We start from the raw sequence: 19,523 nt of genomic DNA on the forward strand, positions 1-19,523 counted from the left end.
GCAGAAAAGCACGTATATACACATTTATGAATACCAGTAAGACTCCCTAATCAGGAGATAAGCGACCGTCATGGTGCATACACAAACTTTAGAAGGCAATCGTAGGCAATCAGGATGGAATATCGGAAATGGGACAGATCCATGTTGATGACATGACTTTAGAGATACTGTGTACCGCTTTGCGTGATTTTAGGCCAAGATCTGTGGATAGCCAACAGCAGAAAAGCACGTATATACATTTAAATATACATTGCAATTACATTTAGATCATATTTTATACATTACTGGACTGTTGTGGACGGCGTCAAAAATTTTAACCGGGCGATTTTTTTAGTTTGGACGCAGTCACCGTACGCAGCATACAGCAGTGCAACGTCTGCAGTGGAGCACCCTTCATTGATTAAAGCGGGAGCGTTCCCAGCATTGACACGACACTCGAAACGCCCGGTGGAGCCGGGGGGTTATACATCTAGTTTGTGATCATTGCACACCCACTCCTGTTTCCAGCTGAGGGATGCATATTTAGTTATTTACAACTTTGTTATACCTTTCAACCTGGAAAACCATTTGTGTCAAATTATTAATTTAAATTAATTAAAATATCTGTCTACTCTAAACCAAGTTTCTTTTTTTTTAAGGTTAAATTAACCATTCTATAAACCAGGGTTCCCCAATAGGCGGCCCGCGGCCCATTTGCGGCCCACGGGGGGCTACTGTCTGGCCCACACCAACCCCAGTAATAACGGTGGTATAAGAGCAGCAACAACACTAGTATATCGTCGTTGTCGGGTGGAAATCTCATGTCTCCAAATTTGTACGTTCTTTCGCAAATCATACAAGGCTGCCGCACAAAAGTAGTAAAAACAGCAGATCTACAAGCACACAACGCCTCGCGGTGCAAGGCGTTGTGTGCTTGTAGATCGGCTGTTTTCACTAGTTTAAATCATTTTTAAAATGATAAATTCAAAACAAACGGTTTTGTACATACAAGATTTTCACCAGACAGCAACGATATCTGAACTGTCGCTGGAGTAGCGGGAACGCCACCGTCGGAACCTGCAATGTTGTGGCCCTCGGCTTGGTACCCTAGATATAATTAGGCCCTTGTGGAAAACTAATTGGGGAACCCTGCTATAAACCAATCATCATCAAGAGAAAACTCCATTTGTATAAATCAGCTATTCCATTCCAAGACAAAGCTTTTAGGCCCAGAGGACAGACATAATTATTGTCCTCTGGGCTTCTGAGTTGCAGTTCATAACATACTGAAACTCCTACTAATCTTTAGGATAATTTGACATTGCTTGACTGCCCCTTTCTTCTCTGCAACCCAGTCAGTTAAATCTACAGTGCTAAAAGGCTGCCCACTCCTCACCTGGTCATCAGTGCTGTTAGTAGGCTACAGCTGCTTCTGGGTGAAGGTCAGCTCAGTGAGACGTTCTTTTTCATTCTCCAGTGCCTCCCTCAGCCTGTGGTGTGAACAGAAAACAAGGACATTTAAAAATGTTAGTCTACAATGAAAGTCCTGCACCACCCCTGTCTGGTTTAATTACTTCTCCTTTAGTTTTAAGCATAGGAGTGACTGTGTATTGAAACATTTTGCCCCCTGGCATAATGAGTCATATTTTTAATAATAGTTCTTACATTCAATGATGGTTTGATCTTTTGGGTCCAGGAGATTCCATTTCATGCTCCAAGGCTTCCAAGGACGGGATACTACCATGCACATGACATGCACACACAGTTGTGTTCTCCTTGAATGTCTGGAGAGATGTGAATTCGATTTTTGGGTTGACATTTTCTGTAACATGTTTGTTTTAAGGGATGACGTTGTTAACCTCATGCCCAACCCCCAATATGGAGGACTAGGGATTGTCCTTAGTCTGACCCCTACCCTTGAGCTGTCCGGCATTGTTTGACCTGCCAGCTCATTGGGTCACTGGGATAACACTAGCTCCTCCACGACGGCAACGTGACAATCCAGGGAGGAGACCCGGTTAACTTTGCCAATTCCCAACTGTACCCCAAGTGTCCTGGAGTCCCTGTTGTGCATCGAGGTTGTTATAAACTGAAACTAGCAAAATAACAAAACTGAACCCTTTTAGCATCTCACCCCTGACTCCATATTTCAATAACAAAATAAAACTAATGTAGCACTGATGTTCAGAAACAGCTAGAGCACTCTTGTCTGAGTGTCTCCCCCCATTAAAGGAGTAGTTCACCCCCAAAATGACTTTTTTTCTATTGATTACTCATGGCATGGAGAGTAGAGTTCAATAATATTTTTAGTTTTTTTGTCGCATTCCTAAGACAAAAATGTGATAACAACAAATTTACCCCCATTCGTTCCGGATGGGGACCCGTTTCGAAACGGGTCCCCATCTGGAATCAATGGGGGTAAATTTACTCGAATCAAATTTTTGTCTTAGGAATGTGACAAAAACCAAAAAATATTATTGAACTCTACTCTCCATGGCATGAGTAATCAATAGAGAAAAAGTCATTTTGGGGGTGAACTACTCCTTTAAGGCCGATAAGCAAAGAGCTAGTTATCAACAAGGCAGCATTATCCAGCCAGCTTTGTAAAAACTTTAAAACCTACTTACAACTTAAGTGAAATAGAAAATATGACATCTAAATACAAACAAATTAAGTATTTATAACTATAAAAACCTTGATGCAGCAAAAAGAACATGATCACTTGATCCTCACCAGCTTCCCACCCATAACAAACATGGCCAATTGTGTTTGTTGGAGCGCCCAGCCAAGCTGGATGCACCGCTGCAGCTGGGTATTGAACCCAGGTATCTGCGGTGGTGATGGGAGCGTTGTTTTGCTACTACCACACCCAGACGCCCCAGAATGTTTAGATTGTGTTGTGTCAATTCAATTCAAATTCGAGAGACAGAGAGAGAGAGGTACAGGCAAAGTAGTAACAGTAATACGTTAATCGAATAGTGTAGATGGTATATAATATGGTATAACATTAATTAAATAGTATAGTGGTAGAATATAAGAACGTTTAGATAATATACAGTATAATATACATGCCAAACCAGAAACCACAGTCATGCTTCATGGAGGCCCGGTCCGCAGTCAGAAAGCTCTAGGGAACAGGGCGGGGTTGCACCAGCTGCTACTAAGTTATAACGTAGCCTAGTTGTAACGTAAATGGCTTCTAAGGGAATGTTCCCACCAGAACAGAATCTAGGGTCCCTGAAGGTCAAATTAGTGGCAGGCCTTACTAGGGCTTGATTCAGTCTACACAGCGTTAGTTACAATTGCACCGATGTGACAATTTGGGCATTTAGCAGACGCTCTTAATCCAGAGCGACTAACAATAAGGTAATACATCAAAACAATAAGCAAGCTAATACATCAATACAAATCAACACAACCAAAGGGAAGAGGAGGAGACAGGACTTCAGGAGTAGAAGAGAGAGGAAGGGGATCATGCAAGGAGCAGGGGAAGTTTGCCTGATAAACTAGTCAGGTACACACACACACACACACACACACACACACACACACACACACACACACACACACACACACACACACACACACACACACACACACACAGGAAAGAAAAGAAAATAGATATACTTTTTTTTTTTTTTTGCCGTTAGGCTTTTTTTTTTTTTTCTACTATTTCTATTTTGACTATTATAACTTAAGTTAAACTCTAAACCATATAAACAGAGTAACAGAAAAAGGAAAATGTACAGTGTACTGTAGCCTACTGTAAGCGCGTCCATGCGGGCCAGGAGCAACTGTCTGGGGCTGGTGAATGTTAACCTATATGCCTAAACCTAACCCAAACCTCAGTAACCCTGACGCTGGTGAGTAGCTAGCCCTGAATACATGACGGTCATATACATGACCGTCGAGTTTCCACCTGAACCTGGGGAGCAGTGGGGAATCCGAGTCTGACGTTCCTAGCTCAAACCGTTGCGGCTCGGATTCCCCACTGCTCCTCGGGTTGAGGTGGAAACATGACGGTCATGTACATGTCACGGAGCATAAGAGGGGAAGAGGGGGGAAGGACCTCTGCTGAAATCTCACATTTTCAAATTTCAAAAATGTCAAAATTCCGTTACCGTCAAATCCGTACAAATCCAACCCCCGCTGAAAGTAAAACATGTTCAGCCACGTTGACGCCTGGGGAACTGTTCCCGGTGTGGTACGCCAAAGGCCAACCGGCGTCGGAGTTCCCCGAGACGGACGTGTTCCCGGCGACGCTGAGGCGGAGGCCCACGGGGCGAGCGTGGGGGCCGCCTCTGCGCCGGGGGGAGCTCCGGGGGGAGCAGCCGTTGGTTCTCAGGGGTCCCTGGAACCATGCTCTCCAAAAAAAAGTCCAAACGATAAGAGTATAAACGCCCGAACGGCACGCGTTTTCTGCTGTGACGGTAGTAGTAAGTACAAGTTGTAGAAAGTAGAAGAAAGTAAGTTAAAATGTATAAGTTATGATAAAATAACAGAATATATCAGACAAGAAAGGATGAAAACAACTTGGCCTTCTGAAGCAGCAAACCCTTGGTATCGATGTCTCTGGCAGAGCTGATGCACGTCTGATCCCAACAAGAGTCTCAAACGCACTAACGACCAACGCGACCTGAACACCTGTTTGAAGAACGCCTTGTGTTCCAATTGGTCCGCTGCTCGTACGCGCAGTGACGTCACACTGCTGCGACGCCACAACGCATTTTCGTTTGTAAACAACAAAACTCTCTCCAGCCGCAGGTCTGTGACAACCACGTTTTGGAACGTGGTTGTCACAGAACAATTTGTCGGGGTCGCGAATAAATTCCTTAGTTATTATTATGAATTTATTGTTATATTTCCTACAAAAAACGTTACTTTTTCTATACTAGACTAGAGACCAATGTCAACAGCAGAGGGCGCCAAACGCTTGCGTGCTTTGTAACTTACACAAGGTATATTTTTCCCTTTATGACATTTGGCTGTTAAGTTAATGATAATGTATAGTAAAGGCATGATCCCAGACTATATTAGTCAGAAATGTTCTAACATTAAAATTTTAAATATGGTTATGTTTCCAGATATGGCCTGGTCACTGGGTAGTGGTCATTAGAGGGCTTTGTTAGCCGTTGCTAATCAATTTATGGTATGGTAAAAGAGTACCTCATGCACAGAACACCTCAGTCTGGAAACTGGCTATGAACTGGCAGCCTGCAGCATCCATGCATGTTTTTTTTAATTAGTACAAAGGACCCCAACAATGTAAACAAGTCATAGTGCTTTCTTGGATTTAAATCCTATTAGTAGACCGTGTATCTGAACTGTACTGTCCTGTGCTTTTCCTATGTGAACAGCTAATAAAGTATTCAATCACTCAAGAGTAGATCATATTGGCATTTGGCAGATGCACTGCCCTGCCTGTGTCAGGCAGTCAAAATTCAAAGTTGTTTATGTTATCATGGATCTTTCATTAGTCAATTATTTAAAAAGTTGATTGTACACTAGACTATTTGGAGAGTAAAATGGACTATAATAGCCTTTTATTTGTGTTTATTAATTGCCTAATATTTGCACCTTACATTCATTTCCCTAAAATGTAAAGTTATGATGTTGTCTGTGTTTAAAAATGTCAGGGTCTCCAATCAATATATCACACAAATGCCATGTCACCACAATTATATGAGTCGTATATAGCTTCATTAACTGCAGTTTATCTGACTCAAATCATACGAAAATGTAACAAAAAAATTATCTGTTTCATGATGGTGAATATGTCATCATGTAAAATGCATTCTAAAATAACATTGTGGGGTATTTATACTGATGGTGAATGATCATATTCCGAGATAATATATCAATATGGCATATGTGATCTTTTTCTACTAGTCTGAAGCCCATGTATTGGATTTAAATTGTTTTCAAACTCTGCGTATCGCCAAGGACCCAAGGGTGTGATGAGTCAAACGTGTAGTGTGTTAGATCGGTGGTTGTCCAAAAGGAAAAAGGAAATCTGCAAATCCTCCTATATATGTATGGAGTACAGTATTCTTATATTATGAGAAGGGCTTCAATCTATTCAAAATCTTGTAAAATATTTCTTATCATACATAATATTTTCCCAGCTCAGAATTAATTTGATGACATCTTAATGGATGTGCCATTTTGACCACATGTCAATTCAACACATACATAGTTTTAGACAGAAATAGACAATCAATCTACAATTGAACAAACCTTTATTTATGGACAATCATTCCATACTACAAGGGGGTATGCAAACATACATATACACACCTGAATAGTGGTTTGAATCAGATCTATCTCAAGGCAGACGCTCACAACAGGTAAATTAACTAATTACAAAAAACACTTGTTTTTTTTCCTTGTCATTTCAGACACAAAGCTTCACTTTTACTTCATTAAAATACATTTACAAACAGATTTTATTTACATTGGCAAAGCCGTAGAGGAAACTGAAAGCCTTATGTACATTCTGAGAGTGCTTGACAGTTGAACAATGCTCCATCCTCATCATCGGAGCCTGTGTTAGTTATCTTCTAATGCTCAGTCTGCAGGGAAGGCCAAGTATAGTTATTGTGTCTGATCTCAGCACAGAAAAAAGCTTTTGACGTAATCTCAAAACACATCCTTCCAGTTTGTGCTTTGAAATGTCAGCTCTGTAGTTTACCAAAATACTCACAGGAGGCAGTACTACCCTCACAGCTAAATTATACTGTATCAAACTACAACATTGACATTAACCACATTAACCATTAATCCCAATTTTGGCTATGTCTTCATAGGCAATTTTAATTTAAAAAAGAAGTTAGAAAAATAATCAACGCGTCACATTGCAACTTGTGAGCTTGTGGGTAGCTATCTTTGCAATTTGTTTGTAGGCCTATAGCAAGAGTGTATAGCAGTGTTTCTCAAACTTTCTCATTTCAAGGTCTCCCCTTTACCCTGACAGCGTTCAAATGGAACAGGTTCATTTGGACCTCACTAAAGGAACCCACAGAGTCCCTGGAATCCACTTTGCGAACCCCTGGTGTATAGGGCTTAAGTTAGGTTTTATGTTGACGCATCTTGTGTATTTTTAGTTGAAAATACATTTGTGTCATATAGGTCGTTCAACAAAGTATAAATTAGCCTGTGTGCCATGACATTAACATGAGGAGACTGTGACAGCCAGGACGCATTACAACCACTAACAACCAACGTCACTGGCAAGCATATGAATATGACAGTATAATATATTTGTCATACTCATCATTTGAACATTTTCTGTACATAATAAACAAAAGGTTGTGTCTTTTACCTCTCTCACACAAACGCACTTGTTAGTTAGATATTTATAAAACAAAAACACACACCTAACCTCTTTCTGCTTTTTCAGAATAGCACAAATAGCTTTTCTACAGGCTCACAACGCATTGCATTGCAAGCTCTTAAATCGTCCATTTTTGCTACTTGTGTAACAGATAAAATAGGGAATTAATTTCCGTAAAAAAGGAAAGTTGAATGGTGGAAGTTTCTGCCTGACAGATCTATTGACATTACAAGACATGTAAATGTTTTACTCATATTTACAAAAGAGACTGTTAATGACATATCCAATTTTAAAGGAGATGAATATGTACACTTTTAATGTAAGAAGGCTGGTAGAGGACTCGCTCACTGCATATATACTTAAAGGAGTAGTTCACCACTTTTCAACCTGTCTTCATATAATAGGTCCTCACTAATGTTCATGATAAAATATCACAATTTTTTTCTACTCAGTCCAAGTCTCCTAGGAGAGCTGTGGGAAGTTCAGAATCCATCGTCTTGTGACATCATCATTTTCCAAAAAAAATAAATTAATCAATATTTTTGAAAAAAATATTTAGATTTTTAATATCGCGAGAACAATGGCTTCCACTTTAAAATTGCAACTTTTCAGGAATAGAAAGCCTGCAGTTTCTATAAGCTGGATTGGTAATCGATGATGTCACAAGACTATGGGTTTCTGACCAGCCCACAGCCCTCCTCTGAGAAAAAAAAAAAAAAAAGAAAAAAGAAAAGCTATTTTTGAGTGAGGACCAATTATATGAACATAGGTTGAAAAGTGGTGGAGTGCCCCTTTAAGGAAGACTCCTTAGACTGAGACAAAAGTGCAAAATAACCATTTCGGTCCTGGGACCTTCGTCAGTGCTTTACATGGGATTTCAGACAGACAATGATGATTTTATAAGTTCTAGATCAGCTCAGGAGCTTATAATCATCAATTAAACCCATTAACATGGCGATGGGTGTGGACAAATGCAGAATAAGTTAGACATTTTTCTCATTCAATAGATTGTGTTCACTTACAATATTTCACACATTTTTATACATAGTATGTGTTCCCATTTCTTGTACAGACAAAAACATTTAATAAAATCAGTCCTAAAGGTAACATTGTAGGGAAAGATCTTCATTCATGCCCCCTGGGTTTACAGACTGTAAATAATAAATCCACCTAGATTCAGTTTGAAGGAGTTTAGTTTCTAGATCACCACCTCTTCTAGATGTTTTTACTTGTTCAATAACTGTGAATGACAGATCTGCTATGGAGTGACCGGCTTCCATAAAATGTCTGGCAACAGGGGATTTGATATCCTTGCGTCTGATGGCACTCATATGTTCTATGATGCGTGTGCGGACTGGTCTGGAAGTCTTTCCAACATACTGGAGATTGCATTTACAGTAAATCATGTAAACTACATTAGAGGTACTGCAGTTCACAAATTGTTTGATAGTATACTGTTTGTTAGTGACTGCACTCTTAAATGTGTTCAGCTTCTTGGAATATTTACAAGCTACACAATGTAGACAAGGGTAGAAGCCGGTGACTCCATCCAGTCTCCCCGTCTGTTGCTGGGGGGGGAATGTAGCAGTCTGCTTTCACCATATAGTCTCTGATGCTCTGAGATCTATAATTGGAGAAGAGAGGAGGGTCAGTAAAGAGTTTGGCACATTCAGGATCAACTGACAACACATGCCAATGTTTCTCTATGGTGCTGCGTATGTCACTGCTTAATGGGTTACTTAATAAGTAGTGATGCAGGCACATGAATATTTCTTTTTGGTCTGTGGAACCTGATTTGGATTGTCCAATTTAGTTAAAGCAGAGTCAAGCCATTTTTTAGGATAACCTCTCTCAACAAAATGTCTGTACATGACATCTCTCTCTTTTTCAAAGTCTGACTGACTACTGCAGATTCGTTTCAATCTGAGGAATTGAGAATAGGGTAACCCTTTCTTCAAAGCGGGAGGGTGTACTGTTCTTATCTGTAGGTTTGGTGTAAAGAGTGGTGGACAGTTTACATGTACCTTCCCGTAGAAGTACAAGGGTGTCTAGAAATGGGATTTCACTTCTGTTAAACTCCATGTTAAATTTGATGGTGGGGGACAGATCATTAAGATAGGACACAAATCAATGTAGCTCTTCCTCATTTCCCTGCCAGATGAGAATAATGTCATCAATGTATCTCTTAAATAACAACATGTTAAGAGTAAAGGGATTATTGTGCCATACTGAATTATGTTCTAGAAAGCCCAGAGCAATGCCTGCATAATCTGGACTGAACGCTGAACCCATGGGTGCCCCCTGCAGTTGAAGATAGTAGCCATTTTCAAATAGGAAATAGTTTTTGTGCAGAATCATGGATGTCATTTCCACCAAAAAGTTGGTCGGAGGTATCAGTTCATCCCTAAAGTCTAGAAAAAATCTTAAGGCTTCCATGCCTAAATCATGGGGAATATTTGTGTAAAGGGAGACCACATCTAGGGTAACCAAAAATATTTCGGCTGTGGGATTAGGAATATTTACCTCAGAAAGCTGTTGAATAAAGTCTCCTGTGTCTCTTAAATAAGAGGGTAATTTGGTTACAATGGGTCTCGTATGGCGATCAACAAACTGTGAGAGGGGCTCTGTAAGGCTGTCATTGGACGCCACTATAGGTCTGCCTGGAGGGTGAGTAAGAGATTTGTGAATTTTAGGAACACAGTAAAAAAGAGGTACTGAAGGATTATCTTTAGTTAGGAATTTACACTCTGCTTGTGTTATACAGCCCGCTAGCATTGAATCTTGGAGGAAGCTGCCAATTTCTTTCTTATAGGTAACCGTAGGATCTTTGTCCAATTTCACATAACATGAAGTGTTAGACAGTTGAGACAGAGCTTCATTGACATAGTCTGTTCTATTTAGAAAACATAGACCACAACCTTTATCAGCTGGACGATAAATTGCATCATGATTTTTGGATAATGCTATAAGCATATCACGTTCCGTTTTCCCCACATCTCTCTGATTGTTGGTCTTTGTTAGATTGTCAATATCTTTATCTACCAATTTGATGAAAGTATCAATGGTAGAGTTATTGACTGGAGGACAAAATTTACTTTTGACTCTCAAGGGGGGAGCGTTGGATGGTGAATATACTTGCACATTGTCTTTTCTATAGAAATACTTTAGTTTGATTGATCTATAGAATTTAAACATTTCAACTTTAAGTCAAGTTTGGGAGTGGGTACATAAGACAGACCTTTATTGAGGAGGCTTTGTTCAGGGGCTGAAAGGGGACTGTCCGACATGTTGTAGATCAGTCCCTGCCCTTGGGTCGTCGGTTGGATCGCCTTAGGTTGTCTCGAGTCTCGTTTGCCCCGGCGTCTTTTCTTCCCGGTCTGGTCTGTCGCCGAGTCTCGTTGGGCCTGGGTCGGCCTCGGTGAGTAGGGGCGTTGACGTGGGGCCTCGGTGGGCCTCGATGGTCTGAGGCCTGAGGGCCTCGAGGTCTGAGGGCCTCGGTGGGCCTCGATGGTCTGAGGCCTGGTCGTCTTCTAACTGAGCACTGAGCACCTGAACACTATGGGCTAAAAATAAAAGAAATTATATTTAAGTCTCAGTCTAAGGAGTATTCCTTAAGTATATATGCAGTGAGCGAGTCCTCTACCAGCCTTTCTTCATTTCCTCCAGACCTCTGCACCTGCAGTTAAACAAAGACAAAGGACAAACAAGGGCGCAGCAGTTTTCTCTAAAGTTCACTTTTAATGTAATCAATTACCCAAGACAAATAGATTTACAAAGTAAATACTGTCATGGTATTTTTTCTATGCAAGTCCCTGCAACAATTATACTTAAAACTCAATTCATTCATTCATCATTTGCATCATTATTTTAGGATAATCCAAGAATCTAAAAGGGGAAGAATATGTTCTGTGAAATAAAGACAATCAACAGTTCTCAATTCTCATGAATGCATTAAGAGACATACTGTAGCAGCCAAAGATGTTGTGTCAATGTCAGGTATTTTGTTTGTTTTCTGTACGGTGTTTTATTCTTTTCTTTTTATTTTCATGTCTTGTCTGTAAGTAGTCTTTTTATTGCCATGTGAATGTTGTTCTGTTTTTTTCGTCAAAAAAATAAATAAATAAATAAACATAATGTTTAAACAAATAATAATAATACTGATCTGTGTGGCCTATGTAATTTTATGAAGGGCATAAGGTCAAACTGAGGGGCCACGGCCGCCATGGCCTTCAAGGCCTCTGTGAAATTCTGTACAACAGTTACTGATTTAATAATCAAAACTGGGAACTGTTGTGGAAGGTTTGGAGGGTGTGGGCTTCTCTGAGCTGATATTTAGTAAAGATTGTCTTTGTATGTTCATTTTGGCATCTCTTGTAAACAAAGCGTCACCTATGTGTGTGTGTGTGTGTGTGTGCGTGTGCGTGTGTCTTACTGTCAGATAGCTGAGCTTCTCACTGAAGTCAACCATTTCACCTCTGTTGGCTCCACATGGTATGGTCTATCTTCACAAGAGAACGACTCCTGACTGGAACACCACAGAACACGTGTTCAGAGGACAAAGCCTGTCAGTCAAAAGGGAGAGCAAGAGTGACCAAACAGCACAGAAACTACTAACACAACCAAGACAGCTGGACAACACACAACATAACAATGAATACATCTGTCTTCACTATCATGTTTATAGCAGATAGCTAAATACCTTTTTTTTTTTTTTACATACCGGTATATTATTATGATGACAGTGCCCCCCTTTCGGTATGTTTTTCTTTCCTAGGGCTTATTTCTGGCTACAGTCAGTGTATAGTGGTATGATTTTGTAGCACAGTACAGCATTTTTGGGGAAACAGAATATGTCATATTTTTGAAACATAATATAGCATAACTATTTAAGACAAAAAAGTGACAGTGTTGTCTGTGATCAAAAGCACATATTTGATAACCATGATGCTTATGCATTAGTATGACGTAAAGATATAAAGAAATCACACCCAGTGTGAAGTGAATGGTGCCCTTTATGAGTTAATTTCATTAAGTGTGCCCGATGCTTGGACAATGAGTCCTGTGTGGGACGGAGATACATACATACAGACAAAACCAGATGTAGTAGCGGTTAGAACCTCTCAAAAGCAACTTAACCAAGTGACTGAGAACGTCAATGCACTGCAGTACTGAGTCCTTGGTTCTATTCCCGGACGGCTGGACCATTTGCTGCATGTCGCTCCCCCGCTCCATGCTTTCTGTTCTCTCCACTGTACCTATCAAACTAAGGCTCAGAAAAGCCCATAGGATAAATGGTCATCACCTTTATGCTATGATCATGAAACATCCCCACTCACACTTTTAATATTGTGTGAGTGGGGAAAGCGCATCATCACTAGATAAGCAGTGTTAAGAGGAGAGGGTGAGACCCACAAAATTAACAGCCACCAAGCCTGTCCTGCCAGAGAGATTATTATATAAAGTAATTCTTGTGGACATAACATGGAAAAATGTAAAATTCATGGCTCCTTCCTCACAAATATTGCATTTCAAATAGAGCCAAAGAAGTACATTTCAAGCTGCAACACAATGTTTATCCAACGTACAGTATAATCTCTAAATTTGCATACAATAGTGGTGTTGCCATAAAGCCGGTTTTTAGTTAGTTCTTGTTCATTTTGTGCTCAAGACATATAAACGGCTCCCCATTTATTTTTTATGTTTGGAGGGTGGGGGGCTTCTCTGAGTGTATATGTTTTAAGGAAAATCTAGGCCTATAAAATGAGGCAAAAGTAGACCTTTACTCTTTGTCTAGGGACATACATAGATATAAGTACACATGCATCTAAGTTGGTTCTGTTGGCCAAAAAGTTGCATCTGCAGTTGGGTGGAAACCAAGTACTGTATACAAAACAGTTACTTTTCAGAAAAATTGAAAAACTGTTTGTGATCCAATGCAGTTATTTAGTCACATGCTCGCTAATACTTTTCATTAGTTAGATAATTATAAAACCAAAACACACACCTAACCACTTTCACTGTGTGTGTGTTTTCAGAACAGCACAAATAGGGCCTGGGCCACAGGGTAGTGGTCAGGGCACAGGCTGGTAGTGATGCGCGGGTCAGGTTTTTTTCATAACCCGCACCGCCCACAGCCCGCACGGAACGTAACCCGCCCGGCCGCGCCGCAGAACAATATATAAATCAACGAATCCGCCCGCCCCGCAACCCGCATTAAAAAAAAGATGGTATATCATCTCCACAATAGCTCATCTTTATATACGGCTCTCTTCTAAGTACCCAAAGTCGCTTTACAGAAAGGTTTACAGTAGCACAATATTGGGCTAAATAAACAAACGTGTTGTTCAAATTGGGGTTTAGCCTAAAAGACATTCATTCAAAGACGTTCATTCTCTCTGGGGCATCGTCGGGGTGAGAATGGCGTTTCAGGTTCTATGTCAATCATATTTATACAGCGCCTCGCACAATTCAGAGTTGCCATGGTCTTGGGTCGCTCGCCCCCGACGACCCATACCTTTTCTGAGCTGAGGTCTCGCAACAGGGTGTTTTAACAAAGAAACGAGCCTATATCCATATCAATAGACCTGTATAGTAGGTGTTGAACGACCTTCGCGGGACGTCTCTAGAAGAGCGACCCCCCAAACATTGAATCAGCACTGCAACACTGCTCGCACTTTAAATAGACAGCAAAAGACGGACAATATTAAATCCTGTTGGTTATTGATTAATCACCAGATTGGAGAGAAGGGAGCGACTCGAGTCTCGAGGTGAGCGTGGTTGGTTCATTCAGTCAAAAAATCCGTCTCACTTGCGAAAGTTGTGTTTCAAATCGTATCCGTTGACTGGCTGGTTATATAACTTAACCGACACAAAGTATTTATAAACTGACTTGTGTGGATGACAGAGACATATAAGTGAAATCCTGATCAGTGACACGCGTTGAATTGTTTGTGCATCTTCTCTGCTGAGCTCACGCTGTGTCAAATGTTGGCAAAATGTGGTTCGCGGGCCCAACAGGAGCGGAATTGGGACGATCCTCGCACCAAGGAGTGGAGGAGAAACCTTGCTCCTCTCTGGCGCATTTTAAAACTCGCTCGCTCGTGCTCGTATTCAAACGTTGTATTCTTATTCTTATAGCCCTACTCTTATTAAGAATAAAAGGCAAATAAGAACAGGTGATTATTCGTATTTTTTTTTTGCACATGAGAGTGGTGATAATTCAGATAACCTGCCCGCCCGGGTTGGCGGGCGGGTGGGGGCACCGGGTCGGCCCGCGCATCACTATAGGCTGGTAATCCAGTCCTTGCAGCGTTGCAGGTTCGAGTCCCGATCCTGACGACCTTTGCTGCATGTCACCCCCCCCCCCATCTCCCTCCCCGTTTCCTGTCAGCCTGTACACCTATCAATAAAGGCAGAAAAAGCAAAAAGAACAGCACAAATACAGTAGCTGTTCTACAGACTCACAAAGCGTTGCATCTCAAGCTCTTACAGGTCGCTTGAGACTGTGTGCATGTGTGTGCTTGCTTGCGTGTGTGCGTGTGTGTGTGTGTGCATGTCTTACCAGCAGACACCAACAAAAAAGCCATGAACAGGGTCAAATCATCAGGCTCCAGACCCGGCAAGCCCATGGCGAGAGCCCTCAGTGATGCTAGAAGGCTGCCTGTTCCTCACCACGAGAACCTAGGGATGACATGTGGATCAGATGTGGTTCAATGTGATTACTGATTTAATTTTCTTCCTTTACTTAAATCTCGGAAGACACACTGAGGACTTGGACCCTCTTTTGAATGAATAAAATAACATGATTAAAGTGAGAATTTAAGACCCTTTTAATACCTGCCGGTAAAATTGTAATTAACATTCTCCATATTGTCAAATATTAGAGGCAGAAATTGTGAAAATATTTTCACTATTTTCACAATAGATCTGCGTTAAACAAAATGTAATGCCTCATGGCGGGTCCCCAGTTCAATCAAGATTATTTTGGGGGTCGCGGCCTGAAAAGGTTGAGAACCACTGCTCTACTGTATATTAGCCTTCATTGCTATAGCGTGTTTGTTAGGTAACAGGTCTCCTCGTGTCTCTCGCTCTTTAGTAAACAGAAAATAAAGTTTGATCATTTTTATTCAATCAGTATAGAGAGGTCTCATACAGGATACAGGACAAAGTGAAACATAACTAGACAAAACTGCAACGGGAACACCGGAACACTATCAAATTGAGGCTCATACCATTTTGTTGTGGGGTTCACCCTCTGCTGACTGAATGAAATTGGCATTCTGAGCTGAAAATGTGTTTCTAATACTCTAGTCTATAATAGCAATGATTACTATTAGAATATACAACAGAGCTTTAACGTTTTCACTTGATTTTTTTCTCACAAAAACACACACCCCTTTAATGACAGGAATGACAGTCAAAGCATCAAATGATTATTGTTATTTCACTACCGTGTTGCCTTGAGTGTGAGGTGTCTGGCAGAGAGCTATAGCAGTCTGGGTCAGGTCCAGAGTGGGACAGTGGTTGACACTAAGGTCTCAGAGGCACTTGCCCGTCGGGAAAGTACAGGTCATGTTCTACTTGCCCGAAGGTCATGCCCACTTGCCTGAAAAGTAAATTGTGCATTATAAAATTATACTGTAGGTAAGATTTTAATTACCCCTCAATTTAACACTTATTTCTTTACTTTCTGGGGCTGTGCGCTAAAAAGATGTCATACCTCAATACCTTCAAATCCAAATGCCTAAATAGCTATGATTGAATATCTATATGGTTTCACAGTTGTTACATGCCACAGACCAGAAGACAGAGCGGGCTGCCCACTTTCAGGTGTTTAGACAGTTTGTCTTGAGTTGTGTTTATAGACGTTGTATCCCCTCTCAAATGAGCACTTGCCCAGTCGGGCAACCTGAAAGCCAACTTCACCTGCCCGAAGGTTTTATTTACCTGCCGGGGGCAGGTGGGCAAGCCTTAGCGTCAATGCCTGTGGGAGCTCCATTGATGTAGTAGTGGATTATGTCCAGTGGTCTCAGGCTGCCCTCTTCAGAACCATGCTGGATGTCCTTCACAAACAACACTGTCACTGCCACCGTCTAGCATCAAGCCTGAAGGAAATGGAGTTTTTTGTTCAGCATTTTTATCCGACAGGAGAGTAACCAGTAGACCACCAGGGATGTGATGAATAACGGAAATCTCTGTTAAAGGAGTAGTTCACCCAAAAAAAGATGAAAGATTCTATAGATTACTCAGCCCATGGAGACTTGAATTCATGGAGATTTGTCAAAAATGTGATGTCCAGCAGTGGTTCCCTGTGGAGTCTCCTCAAATTATTGGCTTAGATATGTCACAAAAAACAACAACTAAATAATACATTCATTCATGTCTCCATTGGGTGAGTAATCGCTAAGGGGAAAATTTAGTATAGTTCATGCATCATTCAGAGGTTGATGCCCTTTTTTCCATCTGTTTTTCTGTAGATGAACAATTTGAGTTCTTAGCCAACTAATGAAGACTTTTCTTTAAAAGGCATTCTGGTGAAGAGCTTTGGCACTACATAATGCATGATAGGGTCAGCTGAACAGCACATTATAACTATAAGGTAGTTAATAGTTATAAAGTGTCTAATTACAAAAATACACTTGTAAACTGACCAAGACATTGCATTATAGATCCGACCTTTAATTTAAGAGTTACCCAACATATTTACTCAACACTATCACTGTTGCAACTTGGAATGGAATAATAGAATACAACAGTCCAACACTGATTCTAAAGCTTTGACATACACTAGAGTTGAGGCATTACATTTTGTGAAAATAGCAGATCTTCATGAGGCATTGTGAGCATGTAGATCAGCTATTTTCACAATTTCTGATATTTGACAATTTGGCCGATGTTTAATTTGTCAAGTCCTTCAATTGTCATTTTAGAGATGTTGCACATTGAGTTAATCAACTGAGGACCCCCAAAATGATTTGGGGGTGCCGTCGTCAGTTTGAAAACCACTGCACTAGACCACTGATCCCCTTGATAAACGTTTTCTCTGGCACTGGGACACCAATCTACAATGTTTGATTTATTGATTGATTGATTGAAGACTTTATTAGAAGTTTGCGTAGAAAAAAGTAGTTTCATGACGGTACAGTTCACTGGTACAAGGTCAACTAAAAGGAGATCCTAGGAATTAAGCACTTGGCTTATTTACACAGGAAACCATTGAAGTATCTAACATTGAATGACAGAACACAGTAGGCTACTATGCAGTAGATAGACCTATGGTTAGGAGAAAATAAAATAAACAAACAGAGACTAATGTAAATCATTTATTTCACATAGAGTACTCAAATGGAACCATGCAAATGGATCCTTACCGTCGGATCCAGTAATAGAGTATTCTACCACACACCTGTGCAAAGACCAACACCAGATCTGCCAGTAATTGTGTAGCGGTTAGCTCTGTTAGCATCTATGGTTAGCATCTGTTAACGGTTAGCTTAGCATTAGCATCAGCTCGGTAGGCGTGTCAAATATTCCTGTTGCTGACGTGCCAACACGGACGACGCGCTCATTGGACGCGCGTTTGCGCACGGCTTCACGCGCGACGCGCTCATAGGCGGACGCGCGGTTTTTGAAACGGCCAAAGCGCGACGACGCGCGTCGGGTATAAATAAACGGAGTTTGAAGCTGAGCGTCATTCAGTGTTGGAGGAGCATCGAGACTACTTCACTGGATCACCACTGCCTTTCAGCAGCTTCACAATTCAAGTTCACTCACTGCCTTTTAGCAGCTTTAGAATTCATTGACACTTCGGTCATTTTCTCCCCCTAGTGGCGATACAAAGAAGGACTGCTAGAGAACTCTGATTAACAGTCTTCGTGGAGTTCAACATTATTCTGGACAACATGGCTGCACTTGCAGAGCGTTCATACGTTGCCAGCAACAACAAGGCGGCTAACGACGACAAGGAAAACAGACCACAACAACTGACCGTTGGCGCTTGTGTGGGTCACATCAGAGTCCTCCCAGGGGTCTGGGACAATTCGAGGATGAAACTGGCTGCACACTGCGTCAACATCCCGTCAGGACTGTCGAAGGGCAAGCTGCCACAGTGGGAGACAGTCCAAGGCACGCCTAGGAGAAGAAAGAGGTTAGCCACCTGCGACGTAGACACACTAAAATGCGAGACTGGAGATGACACCACCGCAAAGCTCCTGAAAGTGACCGCTGTTACCCAGTCAAAGCCGGACAGAGTTGAGGCCCCTCCTCGAGTCGCTCCTTTGACTGTTCCAGACATTGATGCAGGGGACTCGGACATGCCTGAGCTATGTTCTGATTATGTCAAAGACATTTATGCACATCTAATGGAGCTCGAGGTACAGCAGGCTGTGCGACCCGGCTACATGCAGGGCTACAAAATAACGCCACGCATGCGAGCTATCCTAATCAACTGGCTGATCACGGTTCATTACACATTCCAGCTGCTGCAGGAAACGCTGTATCTCACAGTTGCTATCTTGGATCGTTTTCTGCAAGTTCAGCCTGTTTCACGAGAGAAGCTCCAGCTTGTCGGTGTCACTGCGATGCTGCTGGCCTCAAAGTACGAGGAGACCCGGAGTATTGCTGCCCCAGGGGTACAGGACTTTGCTAACATCACCGACAACACCTACACAACCGCTCAGATTAAACAGACGGAGCGGATCATATTGAGGTCCCTCAACTTTGACCTGGGACGCCCGCTGCCGTTGCACTTCCTCAGGAGAGCTTCCAAGGCTGCAGACTGTACTGTGGAGGGACACACGCTGGCCAAGTATCTGATGGAGTTGACTCTCCTTGACTACAATATGGTTCACTACCGGCCCTCTGAGATCGCTGCTGCCTCCCTCTGCCTCTCCCAGCTGCTGCTGGATGGCCTGCCGTGGACTCCTACAGAGCAGTACTACACAACATATGACGAGGCTCACCTAAAGCCAATCGTGCAGCACATTGCCCATATCTTAGTTGTTGTCAACGAGGGGAAGACATCGTTCCAGACTGTGAGGAACAAATACTCACAGAGCATGTTGATGAACATTGCCCGCATTCCTGAGCTGCAGTCGCCTGCTGTGTTAAGAACCTGGCTGCTGCTTCTGCTGGACAGCTCCCCTGATGTGCAATAGTGATGCTGTGTTGTTGTACATAGTGGTCTCATTTGTAAATGTCTGTTGTACATATT

General features: G+C 41.7%; 2 protein-coding genes across 2 annotated transcripts in view; both read left to right on the top strand.

Moving 5' to 3' along the window:
• LOC308296273 (RNA-binding protein Musashi homolog 1-like) overlaps nt 1-19,523 on the top strand; it is a gene marked incomplete at both ends in the record, with an annotated part of 340,664 nt that overhangs the window by 212,140 nt on the left and 109,001 nt on the right. The window lies entirely within an intron of this gene.
• LOC308295450 (G2/mitotic-specific cyclin-B2-like) lies at nt 18,214-19,467 on the top strand (the record flags this gene model as incomplete). The annotated part of the gene is made up of 1 exon (XM_080738501.1): nt 18,214-19,467. The coding sequence occupies one exon, from the start codon at nt 18,214-18,216 to the stop codon at nt 19,465-19,467; it is 1,254 nt and encodes a 417-aa protein (XP_080594627.1).

The sequence above is a fragment of the Nannobrachium achirus genome (genome assembly GCF_963921795.1).
Source record: "Nannobrachium achirus genome assembly, chromosome: 12".
In the NCBI taxonomy this organism is placed as follows: Eukaryota; Metazoa; Chordata; class Actinopteri; order Myctophiformes; family Myctophidae; genus Nannobrachium; species Nannobrachium achirus.